The 13704-nt window shown below is 39.3% G+C and overlaps 1 protein-coding gene across 2 annotated transcripts in view; it reads right to left on the bottom strand.

Moving 5' to 3' along the window:
• The window catches only part of SMC3 (structural maintenance of chromosomes 3), a 40323-nt gene extending 27521 nt beyond the window's left edge, over positions 1-12802 (bottom strand). For both annotated transcript variants that reach the window (XM_081329020.1, XM_081329021.1), the window contains exons 1-6: positions 12727-12802; positions 11074-11149; positions 8005-8043; positions 7658-7725; positions 6804-6875; positions 6600-6679 (exon numbers count right to left, since the gene is read on the bottom strand). In XM_081329020.1, the coding sequence (XP_081185146.1) occupies positions 6600-6679; positions 6804-6875; positions 7658-7725; positions 8005-8043; positions 11074-11149; positions 12727-12741 (350 nt within the window). In that variant the 5' untranslated portion in view covers positions 12742-12802. The remainder of the gene's footprint in view (positions 1-6599; positions 6680-6803; positions 6876-7657; positions 7726-8004; positions 8044-11073; positions 11150-12726) is intronic.
• Between the last annotated feature and the right edge of the window lie 902 nt (positions 12803-13704).

Genomic DNA, 13704 nt, shown 5'->3' with positions numbered 1-13704 from the left:
AAGCATTTAAATAACCAATATCCTTCTCTTAATTCATTAAAATATTTTTGCTTAATATTTATTTTGAAATGGCACTATTTGTTTTTTTCCAGTATTACCAATTCAATTTTTTAAATGAAATTTAAATCAAACCTTAAATTCAGTTCCTACCTCAGAACTATAGTAGGGGAATGAGTAGCCATAACACATTAATAATCAAATGGAAAACAATAACTGGAGTGTGAGTCCTTTTTTCTCTACCCTTTTGTTCTCGTTGATTCCAATAGGAACAGAAGTAATGCATCTCCAATGATAAGATTCTCACCACCACTGCTCTAGATACAGTATTTCAAAGCTTTTCCAACCCAGCCCAAAATATTTGTTTATATATTTATATTTTCTTTTTTATTAAAGAAGAAACAATAGTAGTCAGTTTTTCTAAATAGCTATATACTGAGCCAGCAGGGATCCCTTTCTATCTGCAGAGATATTTCTATATCATAAATATAGAACTCATTTTAAAGCCTTGGTAGTTACAATAGCCAATTTAAATCCAAATGTCTTAAAATATTTTAGTTATACAAGTAGAAGATGGAGCTTGATAAATTAAGGGATTTGCAATGAATATAAATATGAGCTGTGGTTGTGCAGTGGTAAGAATACAGTATTGTGGCTTCTGGTTCGTGCGCGCAGCGCTTCCGGACGCGCAGGAACAGTCCGCCTCCTGCCGTCCGTTTCTTTCTTTTTTGGAGGACCCTGAAAAGGGTCAAAAATCTTCCTGGAGGGGCGATTACCGAGAGGAGGCCTTCCCTGCGATCGCAGAAGGGTGACAGCGCTCCGCTTGAATCCGGGACAATCTCCTTTGGCCCGAAGAAAAGGAGACCGGCCATAAACATGGCCGATCACTAAGCCCCTCCCTGCCGAAAGCCAAAAGCACTATCCAGCACTAAGAAGCAATTTGGAGGATCTGGGTGAGCCTTTACCTTTTCTATTCCCTTAACCATCTTTCTGTGGGACTTTCCTGAAAATTTCTTTCCCCATTTTTTGAAAAAAACAAAACAAACAAACAAAAAAAAAACAGCGAATATCTACTCTGGGAACAAATCTTAAAGCTTTAAAAGAAATTTAATTAATTCAGCAAAGAATTTAAGCAATTTCATCTGTATTTACTAAAAAGCTCCTATGTTTTGCTCAGGATCCACTATCCTATTTTCTCTCTAAGCTGTGAATTAAGGAAAAAATATATTAATTTGGGAAAAAAAAGAAAGTTTTTATATTGCATTTTATATGTTATTGATGACATCTTGCGGCGAAACTTGGTACAGCAAGTAAATTTCTTTTTTCTGTTGTGAGAGCTGACTGAATAACAGAGCTGTCCTTGACATTATTCTAAAAGATAAGTATGGGAACACCTGGCACTGAAAACAACTCTTTCAGAGGTGGATAATTTATTTATTATTTATTTATTTTATTTTAATTCCATTTATATCCCGCCCTTCTCCAAAGACTCAGGGCGGCTTACAAACTTAGCAGTAGCCTTCATTCTATGTATATGCCTGCTTATTAGGGCTTTCACACACACCCCAAGCGGCATTATTACAAAGTCAGCTTATTGCCCCCAACAATCTGGGTCCTCATTTAATCCTTGATTCTTATTAAAATAGCCTCCATGGAAGATTTAGCTGCAAACAATAACGAAATGGATGAATATATCCCACCACTTGACTATAAACTGAAACTGGACACGATTTTGGCAATGACAGAGCAAATTAAAGCCAAACTGCAAGAAAAATCTGACAACTCTAAGCCACCAAATCAAATTCTGACTTTAAATGAGGAAAAGATAACCCAAATAGAAGAAGTGGAAACTAACACTAAAATAGGAGATTTCAAAGAACAACAAAAGCAACCTACAGAAAACCTTAAAGTCCAAACTTTAATGGCAACTACAAAACTTACAACTCAAAAAGCAACGGCACCTAAAGAAAAGCAATACTAAGAGTGAAAACGCTAAAGGCCTTCAAATACACTATATTGAGAATTCAACTAATCAAATGACAACCATAACACCAGCTACTACTTTCTACCTAACCCAGATGGAATTGGAAGAACAAAGACTTGACTGATCTAATGACAACTATATTACATCAATCATCAAAAACTGAACTATCAAAGCAAAACTACAATGGCTACAAAGGGGACATTTTCCTTGCAAAATTGACATTTGGATACGTTCCCTGGATTCACATAAGGGGTATAGGAAGAAAGGAAGATACATTTGAGAATTTAAAGATGCCAAGAGGGAAGCCTGATTGGCACAAAAGAAAGGCTTGTTTCTTTTTTGGAATTCCTAAAGATAAGAGTATTAAAAATACCTTTCAATGGATTAAGGGGAATCTCTAAAAATATAACTGATTCTACATTTAGCTTTTAGATCTGTAAGGGAAAACAAAAGTAAGCTCTTAGAATATAATTCTGAACTATATTATAGAATTTGGAATGATATATCAACATATAGTATTTTAACAATTGATGTACTGTTAGGGTGACTTATAGAATATATTAGTTACTTTTGAACTATATTATAGAATCTAAAATTTTATATAAAAGATAGTATTTTAATAATTGTTGAACAGTTAAGGTAAAAAATATACTCCTAATAATTGATGATTTGTTAAGATGAAAACTAGACTTTAATGGAAAAACATAAGAATGCTTTGTAATGAACAATGTAAGTTTTGTAGACAAGAAAATTATTCTTTATTGAAATAGGGAATTGTGGGTTACCCAAAAATTAAGCTTTCTTTTGTATACTATAGGCTATTCTAGAATATTCTATTGCAATTAGATAAAATTTAAAAACAGGATATTGATATGTATTAGTGAAGATATATTACAAATTTTGTTAATTGACTAGGTTACAACTAGAAGTGTATTAACTTGACTATTTTGATTACGTGATAACTAAGGGAATCAGAGAGGGAATCCCTGTTGATGTAACCTGAACTATTTACAACTTGTTATTTGTTATTTTGACTACCCAACCACCATATTGCTTCACAAATACAGTGGGACAAAAAAGTATTTAGTCAGCCACCAATTGTGCAAGTTCTCCCACTTAAAAAGATGAGAGAGGCCTGTAATTTTCATCATAGGTATACCTCAACTATGAGAGACAAAATGGAGGGAAAGAATCCAGGAAATCACATTGTAGGATTTCTAATGAATTAATTCGTACATTCCTCGGTAAAATAAGTATTTGGTCACCTACAAACAAGCAAGATTTCTGGCTCTCACAGACCTGTAACTTCTTCTTTAAGAGGCTCCTCTGTCCTCCACTCGTTACCTGTATGAATGGCACCTGGTTGAACTTGTTATCAGTATAAAAGACACCAGTCCACAACCTCAAACAGTCACACTCCAAACTCCACTATGGCCAAGACCAAAGAGCTGTCGGACACCAGAAACAAAATTGTAGACCTGCACCATGCAATAGGCAAGCAGCTTGGTGTGAAGAAATCAGCTGTGGGAGCAATTATTAGAAAATGGAAGACATACAAGACCACTGATAATCTCCCTTGTTCTGGGGATCCACACAAGATCTCACCCTGTGGGGTCAAAATGATCACAAGAATGGTGAGCAAAAATCCCACAACCACAGGGGGGGACCTAGTGAATGACCTGCAGAGAGCTGGGACCAAAGTAACAAAGGCTACCATCAGTAACACACTACACCGCCAGGGACTCAAATCCTGCAGTGCCAGACGTGTCCCCTTGCTTAAGCCAGTACATGTCCGGGCCCGTCTGAAGATTGCTAGAGAGCATTTGGATGATCCAGAACAGGATTGGGAGAATGTCATATGGTCAGATGAAACCAAAGTAGAACTTTTTGGTAAAAACTCAACTCGTCGTGTTTGAAGGAGAAAGAATGCTGAGTTGCATCCAAAGAACACCATACCTACTGTGAAGCATGGGGGTGGAAACATCATGCTTTGGGGCTGTTTTTCTGCAAAGGGACCAGGACGACTGATCCGTGTAAAGGAAAGAATGAATGGGGCCATGTATCGTGAGATTTTGAGTGAAAACCTCCTTCCATCAGCAAGGGCATTGAAGATGAAACGTGGCTGGGTCTTTCAGCAAACACACCGCCCGGGCAACGAAGGAGTGCCTTCGTAAGAAGCATTTCAAGGTCCTGGAGTGGCCTAGCCAGTCTCCAGATCTCAATCCCATAGAAAACCTTTGGAGGGAGTTGAAAGTCCGTGTTGCCCAGCGACAGCCCCAAAACACTGCTCTAGAGGAGATCTGCATGGAGGAATGGGTCAAAATACCAGCAACAGTGTGTGCAAATCTTGTGAAGACTTACAGAAAATGTTAGACCTCTGTCATTGCCAACAAAGGGTATATAACAAAGTATTGAGATGAACCTTTGTTATTGGCCAAATATTTATTTTCCACCATAATTTGCAAATAAATTCGTTAGAAATCCTACAATGTGATTTCCTGGATTCTTTCCCCCCATTTTGTCTCTCATAATTGAGGTATACCTATGATGAAAATTGCAGGCCTCTCTCCTCTTTTTAAGTGGGAGAACTTGCACAATTGGTGGCTGACTAAATACTTTTTTGTCCCACTGTACATGTACAGTTGCAAGAAAAAGTATGTGAACCCTTTGGGATTACGTGGAGTTTTGCATGAATTGGCCATAAAATGCGCTCTAAACATCATGTAAGTCACAACAATAGAAAAACAGTCTGCTTAAAATAATACTACACAAACATTAGCTGTTGTCATGTTTTAATTGAACATAACATGTAAACATTCAAAGTGCAGGGTGGAAAAAGTATGTGAACCCCTAGCCTAATGACCTCTCCAAGAGCTAATTGGAGCCAGGAGTGAGCCAACTTTGACTCCAATCAGTGTGATGATATTGGATGTGTTGCTGACAGCTGTCCTGCCCTTTAAAAACACACACCTGTTTTGGGTTTACTGGTCTCAAGAAGCACTGTCTGATGTGAACCATGCCTCGCAGAAAAGAGCTCTCAGAAGACCTACGATCAAGAATTGTTAACTTGCATGAAGCTGGAAAGGGTTACAAAAGTATCTCCAAAAGCCTTGATGTTCATGTGTCCATGGTAAGACAGACTGTCTACAAATGGAGAAAGTTTAGCACTGTTGCTACTATCCCTAGGCGTGGTCGTCCTGTAAAAATGACTGCAAGAGCACAGCGCATAATGCTTAATGAGGTAAAGAAGAATCCTAGAGTGTCAGCTAAAGACCTACAGAAATCTCTGGCACATGCTAACATTTTTGTTGACACATCTACAATAAGGAAAACATTAAACAAGAAAGGAGTACATGGCAGGACACCACGGAGGAAGCCATTGCTGTCCAAAAAAAATATTGCAGCACGTTTGAAGTTTGCAAAAGAGCACCTGGATGTTCCACAGCACTACTGGCAAAATATACTGTGGACAGATGAAACCAAAATTGAGTTGTTTGGGGAAAACACACAACACTATGTGTGGAGAAAAAAAGGCACAGTACATCAACATCAAAACCTCATCCCCACTGTGAAACATGGAGGGAGCATCATGGTTTGAGGCTGCTTTGCTGCCTCAGGACCTGGACAGATTGTTGTCATTGATGGGAAAATGAATTCCAGAGTTTATCAGGACATTTTGCAGGAAAACGTACGACCATCTCTCCGCCAACTGAAGCTCCGCAGAGGATGGGTGATGCAACAGGACAATGACCCAAAGCATACAAGTAATTCAACAAAACAATGGCTTCAACAGAACAGAATACGCCTTCTGGAGTGGCCCAGTCAGAGTCCTGACCTCAACCCAATTGAAATGCTGTGGCATGACCTTAAGAGAGCGATTCACACCAGACATCCCAAGAATATTGCTACACTGAAACAGTTTTGTGAAGAGGAGTGGTCCAAAATTACTCCAGATCGTTGTGCAGGTCTGATCTGCAACTACAGGAAACGTTTGGTTGAGGTTATTGCTACCAAAGGAGGGTCAACCAGTTATTAAGTCCAAAGGTTCACATACTTTTTCCACCCTGCACTGTGAATGTTTCCATCTTATGTTCAATTAAAACATGACAACAGCTAATGTTTGTGTAGTATTATTTTAAACAGACTGTGTTTTTCTATTGTTGTGACTTACATGACGTTTAGAGCGCATTTTATGGCCAATTCATGCAAAACTCCACGTAATCCCAAAGGGTTCACATACTTTTTCTTGCAACTGTATATGTAAACATTAAAAAATCAATAAAACTTGTATATATAAAAAAGAATACAGTATTGCAGGTTAATTCTGCCGACTGCCAGCAGTTCGATTCTCACCAGCTCAAGGTTGACTCAGCCTTCCATCCTTCCAAGGTCAGTAAAATGAGAACCCAGATTGTTAGGGGCAATATGCTGACTTTGTAAACCGCTTACAGAGTGCTGTAAAGCACTGTGAAGAGGTATATAAGTCTAACTGCTATGGCTATAAATATAACAAATGAAAATATTCAAAATAGCTACCTTGTGTACTAATTTAAAATTTCATATAGAAACATTTCATGCAGAAATCAAATTGCTTTCATCAAATAAAACAGCCACTTACGTCACCATTTTCTTGTCTAAGAAATATTGGTCTTTTTTAGCTCCAATGACTCTGCGAAGCGATACCTCTTCCTTATCAATCTTAAAATAAGATAAAGTGCAAACATTAATTTCCTGAATATAATTTTTGATCAAGTTATTTATATTATCCCTTTAATTTAAATAAAAAAAACAAGGACTTTAAAAATTAAAATATTTAACTTACCGGTAATCTGTTGTCTGAGTTATCAAAAATAATTTCCACAAACGCAGAGATAACCCGAGGTCCTGTGCCTTCCTAAAAAAAATATTTCAGTTATCCAAGTTTTAAAATATTTTACACGTTTTGGTACCCTATTCTTCAAAGTTTACGTAGGTATAAACTCTATTCTTCCCAGAAAATCTAAATATTTATTTTTTTGTAATAGAAGGCTTAATACAACCAAATCACTAAAATATTGTACTTGTTTTCCTTCAATAAATTAGTATAAATATTAGGCTAATTAAAAATAATTACACTATCTAATTTTAAAATAATATTTTCTGATATCAGTCCCAATTTAGCAGTATTTTATGGGGGAAGTGTCTATTTCTGCTAATGAGACTATGTTTTGAAAAGTCTAAATACTAGGGAATCGACAGTGGGTTAAAAAAATAAATCAATTGATTGATGAAAATAGTGAAAGAAAAGAAGGGGAAAAGTAAAAAAGAAGGGATGTGATTAGAAAAGTATGTAAGAAATTACATGGAAAGATTTATGTGGAGGAGAGAGGAATGGCAGGACCCTAGTATCATTTGGCTCCAAACCTCAACAGATTTCTCCAGAAATAATGTAGCCTTTGGTTCCTTTTCCTTCCTCATCTAATTCCATAATTCATCTCAATAGTCAGGACAAAGCAAAATAAATTCCACAAGTATTTTTTCAATTCTGATTGAAAGAGAACTAGGGAATAATTCAATTTATTAAGGATTTTAAAATCATAGGAATTCACTGGAGTTAATACTGCAATATATATGTAGTTTCAATACATATAATTGAAACAAACTGTTTTAGTAATTATCAGTCAACATCTTGCTTACATGCAACAAAGCCAGCCTTTGTTCAGGACGAAGATGACTGAATTCATCACTGAGAACAAACTGAATTGCTGTAATAAAGAAATACATGATTTAATTTGTATGATATATTTTAATACTGAATTTCTTAAACATTTATTTTATAAAGTATTATATAGAAGGTGCTACAGATTATGTAAAAGTACTTAGCCTTTATATAGTTGTATTCATACTACAAAACTATGATTTGTCCAAGATATTTTACTGCTTGAAAGAAAATACAAATGTATATGGCTGTCATGCACAATATTATCTGCGTATTTTTAATATAAATTGGATTATTTAATGCAAATTTGGAAGCTTATTCTTACCATAGAAAAAATTGCTTTTTCCGGAACCATTTCTGCCCACTAAAAAGAAACAATAAAAATTATATAAATGTTGATGGAGTCAGAAGATAGATTTATTTATAGTTTTGCGTAAAATTACATCTATGAAAATAGAATTGAAAAACAGAATTACCATCTGTCCACCCACATTTAAAATTAACCAGACACTTTGATTTATTTATTTTATTTTTTATTTATTTATTTTATTACATTTATATACCGCCCTTTCCCGAAGGACTCAGGGCGGTTTACAGGGTGATTAAAAAACCAAAATACAAAAGTTAAAAACAATTTTTAAAAAAAATTATATGTGTCCCTGCCTAAATAAAACCCCAGTTAAAATAAGATTAATCCTCAGCCTGGGCCAGAGAGCTCGAAGAGCCAGGTCTTCAGGCCCCGGCAGAATGAACGGAGGTCGGGGACAGTCCTCAGCTCCACTGGCAGCTGGTTCCAAAGGGCAGGCGCGCCCACTGAGAAGGCCCTATCCCTGGGTGTTACCCGCCGGCAATCTCTTACCGGTGGCACCCTGAGAAGACCCTCCCTGTGGGAGCGCACTGGACGAAGGGAACTTGATGCCGGCAGCAGGTGTTCCCTCAGATATCCCGGACCCAAGCCATTTAGGGCTTTATAGGTCATCACCAGCACCTTGAATCTCACCCGGAGGGCAACCGGAAGCCAATGCAGCTCGCGGAGTAGAGGTGTTACATGGGAGTATCGGGAAACCCCCATCACAACTCGCGCGGCTGCATTCTGCACCAGCTGAAGCCTCCGAGTGGTCTTCAAGGGCAGCCCCATGTAGAGAGCATTGCAGTAGTCTAAACGGGAGGTCACGAGCGCATGAGTGACTGTGCGTAGGGCATCTCGGTCCAGATAGGGTCGCAACTGGCGCACCAGGCGAACCTGGGCAAAAGCCCCCCTGGTCACGGCTCCTATATGGTCTTCAAAATTGAGTTGTGAATCCAGGAGGACGCCCAAGTTGCGAGCCCTATCAACGGGGGGTAACACCTCACCCCCCATCGTTAGAGATGGAATAGTCTGGTTGACCCGAGATGCCGATATGCACAGCCACTCAGTCTTGGCGGGATTGAGACGAAGCCTGTTTCTCCCCATCCAGACCTGGACCGCCTCCAGGCACCGGGACATCACGGCGAGGGCATCGCTGGGTTGGTTCGGGGTGGAAAGAAAATGTTGGGTATCATCAGCGTACTGATGATACCCCACCCTGAAACCACGAATGATCTCACCCAGCAGCTTCATATAGATGTTGAACAGGAGGGGCGAGAGAACCGACCCCTGAGGAACTCCACAAATGAGAGGCCTCGGGGCGGATCTCTGCCCTCCCGTCAACACCGACTGCGAACGGCCCAGGAGATAGGAGGAGAACCACTGTAAAATGGTGCCTCCCACTCCCAACCCCCTGAGACGCCGCAGTAGGATACCATGGTCGATGGTATCAAAAGCCGCTGAGAGATCTAATAGGACCAGGACAGAGGAACAACCCCTGTCCCGAGCCCGCCAGAGATCATTCACCAGCGTGACCAATGCCGTCTCCGTGCTGTATCCGGGCCTGAAACCCGATTGGTACGGGTCCAGATAATCAGTTTCCTCCAGGAACAGAGGAAGCTGATGCGCCACCACACTCTCAACAACCTTCGCCAAAAAGCGAAGGTTGGAGACTGGACGATAATTATTTAAAACAGCCGGGTCCAGGGCAGGCTTCTTGAGGAGGGGTCTCACTACCGCCTCCTTCAAGGCGGCAGGGAAGACACCCTCCTTCAAAGAAGCAGTTATTACTGCGTGGAACCAGCCTCGTGTCCCCTCCCGGGCCGCATAATACTTTTAAACCACCTTCTACTATGTGCACATTCTCCAAGTTTTATTTATCCTATCTGTATCACAGTCTGACACTTATATTCCTCCATTCAGAATATTTCATTACGTAACAACCCTGGAAAACAAGCTGCTAAAAGGGGAAAAGTGATTCCCATAAGGTTTATTTATTTATTTATCCCATAAGGAAGAGTGAGGAAGATTCTCAGGGATGACTCACACCCTGGACGGTATCTCTTTACTGTCCTACCATCCGGTAGGAGATATAGGAATATAGCCAGCCGTACCAACAAGCTGAAAAATAGCTTTTATCCGTGGGCTATTAGGCTTTTAAATGAGACATAATCTTATGCAGAATTGACTTGGGAGGCCGGTGTGTGGTGTAGTTGGTTCACATGGTGTGGTAGGATGGAGGGTTTGTTGTCACTGTGTGTTGGGGGGAGAGAGCACGGGGGGGGGGGAGAGGCTCAGCTAATCTCAATGTACACATGTTGTACTTTGACAATAAAGGTTTATTATTATTATTAGCAATATAGCATTTGAGTTGTGATTTTTCCAAACTAATCCTCTGGCACAGGAGCCTCAGGTACTTCATGTCTTAACCATACATTTTGAATGAAATAGAAAATATAATCTATAGAAAGATTAAATAAAGAATTCCATTTTTCTTTTAATACAGGTAGTCCTCAACTTACAACCACAATCGAGCCCAACATTTTTGTTGCTAAGTGATACCTTTAAGTGAGTTCTGCCCCACTTTACAACTTTTCTTGCCACAGTTAAGTGAATCATTGCATTTGTTAAGTTAGTAACATGGCTATTAAGTGAATCTGGCTTCCCCATTGACTGTGCTTATCAGAAGATCGCAAACAGCAATCACATGAACCCAGGACATTGCAATTATCATAAATATGTCAGTTGCCAAATCAGTCGTCGTGTGAAAAACAGTTAAGTCACTTCTTTTAATGCTATTGTAACTTCAAATGGTAACTAAACAAATTCTTTAAAGTTGAAGATTACTTGTATTGGCTGCATAATTATTTATTTTTATTTATTCCATTTAGACACCATCCAACTCCAAACGTATAGTGGGGTGGCTCAGTTTAAGAACAAAATGTTGCACAACATTTGAGGTTTTAGTATTCAAAAATATTCAGAAATGTTCAGTAATATTTGCATTAAATTATATTTAATATTTATCCATTGTAGTAGAGAACTTACCAATGACATTATGTTTTGAACTGAAGGGATCTACTATAGTTTGATCTCTATAACTTCTAAATCCCTGGATAATTACCTGAAATAAGCAGTTATTTTTTTAAAAAAAGTAAATGAACAGATCAAATCATATAACTTGCAGATTTTAAACTAAAATATTCCAACATAATTAATCTACATTCATTCAATACATATTCATTGTTGTTGTACCTTTTGTTTTACCAGAAATCAATATTCCATATTGCAACATACAATCTAGGTAATATTTGTTGAAGATCACCTAAGTTCTTAGCGAATAATAAACGTTAGAACAGAAAAGAAGATATGCGTTCACATATCCAAAAAGCTCTCTGCTTATAGCATCACAAAATTCTTTATTCAATACATAATTAAACAATCTAGGGTCATCACGCATTCTTATTATCTGTGCTATGCCCTCTACCACGTCTACATTGCACCACATATATGAAACATTTTTTTTAAAAAAATGGCAATAATTTTCATTCCTGGGTTTTTAGATGGCCTGTCATCTTTCTATATTCTCTTATCTTTTTCCTACCAACTCATTCATCTAACAAGCATTTTACCCCAAAACAAATTAATTCCAGAATATTGCAATTTTCCTAAAACTCATCTCTAGTTCTTCTATTATTATCACAAACTGGAGCATAACATGCAATATTATTAGTCCTTCTTGCAAGGAAATCATCTAGGTGACAAAACAAGGCAACATTTCCTTTAATTCAAATTCATTTATTTCATGCTCTCTGTTCTTTTACATTCCAAGTTGCCAGATGGGCCTGCAGACCTTCACGGCCTATCAACTACAACCCTTAATCTACACATTAATCTAGAGCAGTGTTTTTCAACCTTAACAACTTTTAAGATGTGAGGACTTCAACTCCCAGAATTCCCCAGCCAGCCATGCTAGGAATTCTGGGAGTTGTCAAGACTTGAGAAACGCTGATCTAGCGACTTCACTGTTGTCTGCACCCAGTCATTTGGAAACACATGTGCTGTATTGACAGTTCCTCAGGATGCAGCAACACACGTGAAACCACCTATGTACAATGCACTGGGGCATGGGGGGGGAGGGGGCAAAGACACGTCCCAAACCATCCATCCGAATTCCTTTTCTTCATCTTCTGCCTCACGAGCAGTCACATTTCTCCTGCAATCTTTGCAACTCTCCTTTGCCATTTCTTCAGATCGGCCCACAAACCCCCTTTTATTTCTTCCCGACCCACTAATTTTACGTCAGCTAAGACCGCCTCCCCCTTCTTGTCCTAACCACCATCGCGCCAAGGAAGACAGCAGCCCGTGAGGGATTCAGCCCTATGCTCTCATCCCCCCCCCCACCAACGAAGGGCCTGAAGATGGGCCGCCCTTCTTCTGGCCTGCCCCTGAAAAGCCTTCCAAAGCAAAAACTAGCCCGAGGCCACCGAGAAGCCTCCACAGCAACGATACGGGCCTGCGTTTCCTCTCTGCTCCTGCTGGAGCCCAGACCCAACAAGCACTGTCCTCTTCCCTCACGCCCCAAACCCAAGCACCCCTCTCCCCAAGTAGTCCTCTCATCAAACCCTATACGGCTCTTCATTTCCATTTCCCATGGAAAATAAGCTGCTACCCACAAATTCTACGCCCATTGCGGAGTACCTGCTTAATGTACATCGCGGCAGCTCCCCTTTTCACCGCTAAGCGCCCACCCGCTCAAGCCGCGCACAAAATGGCCGCACATCTCCCCCCCCGCCCGTCCTCTTTGGAACGAACCATTTGACCAAAGAAAAGGGGGGGTCCAAGAAAGGGCCTTAGGAAGGGGGAGCGGGAAATGTCACTTTTTCACACTGTATGGAGATGTCACTTATATCAACAGTTCTGGCCTAACAGTCAGAACTCGTGGTAGACTCCGTGTTAAAATAACTGTCGCTTATATGCCCTGTCGGAATTTAGTTCAACCCATAGTAGCGATTTGGGCGCCAAGACAAGTACAGCCAATGGGAGAAGTTGGAGAGTGCAGGAGATAAATAAAGTCTTCGCGCTGTTTTGTGGGAGTTTTCAATCAGCTTCGGGCAGGGAACGGGTTGTGTTTTCATAGCCAAAAGTGCACCATCCGTGCAGGAAAGGGAGGTGCAACTGGCCTTGGAAGAACTGGAAATAAAACATAGGCGAGACTAAGAACAATCTCTTATGGACTCCAGTTCGGAAACAAGGGATATGGCTAGCATTTTGTGGCGTCTCATGTTTGCTCTAATAAAAGCTGATGTTATGAATAATTTATTGTTAATCGTGTATGTTTCGGGTTTTTCATCAAGAAAAGAAAAATAGTTATCCACCTGTAACTTTGAAAATATATGAGGGCATTTTACTGGGTTATTGTTTTAAAATATGTTTGTAGTGTCTTGTCAGTACATAACCTCTTCAAAGCAGTTTATAACATAGAAAACAGCAAAAAGCATTAAAAAGATGACAGTACTTAAAACTTTTATTTATTTTATTCAATTTATTGATTGCCCATCTTACCACAAGGTAACTGGGCTGCTTTCAATATTAAAGTTTTACAAAACCTATGCACAATAGGAACTAAACAAAAAATAGATAAAAAATATAAATGCACAACCTTAAGTCAAAGATGGA

This window comes from Vipera berus, assembly GCF_964194415.1.
Source record: "Vipera berus genome assembly, chromosome: 5".
NCBI classification, from domain to species: domain Eukaryota; kingdom Metazoa; phylum Chordata; class Lepidosauria; order Squamata; family Viperidae; genus Vipera; species Vipera berus.
The sequence above is the reverse complement of the archived record's forward strand: the minus strand, read 5'-3'. Positions and strand labels throughout refer to the sequence as shown.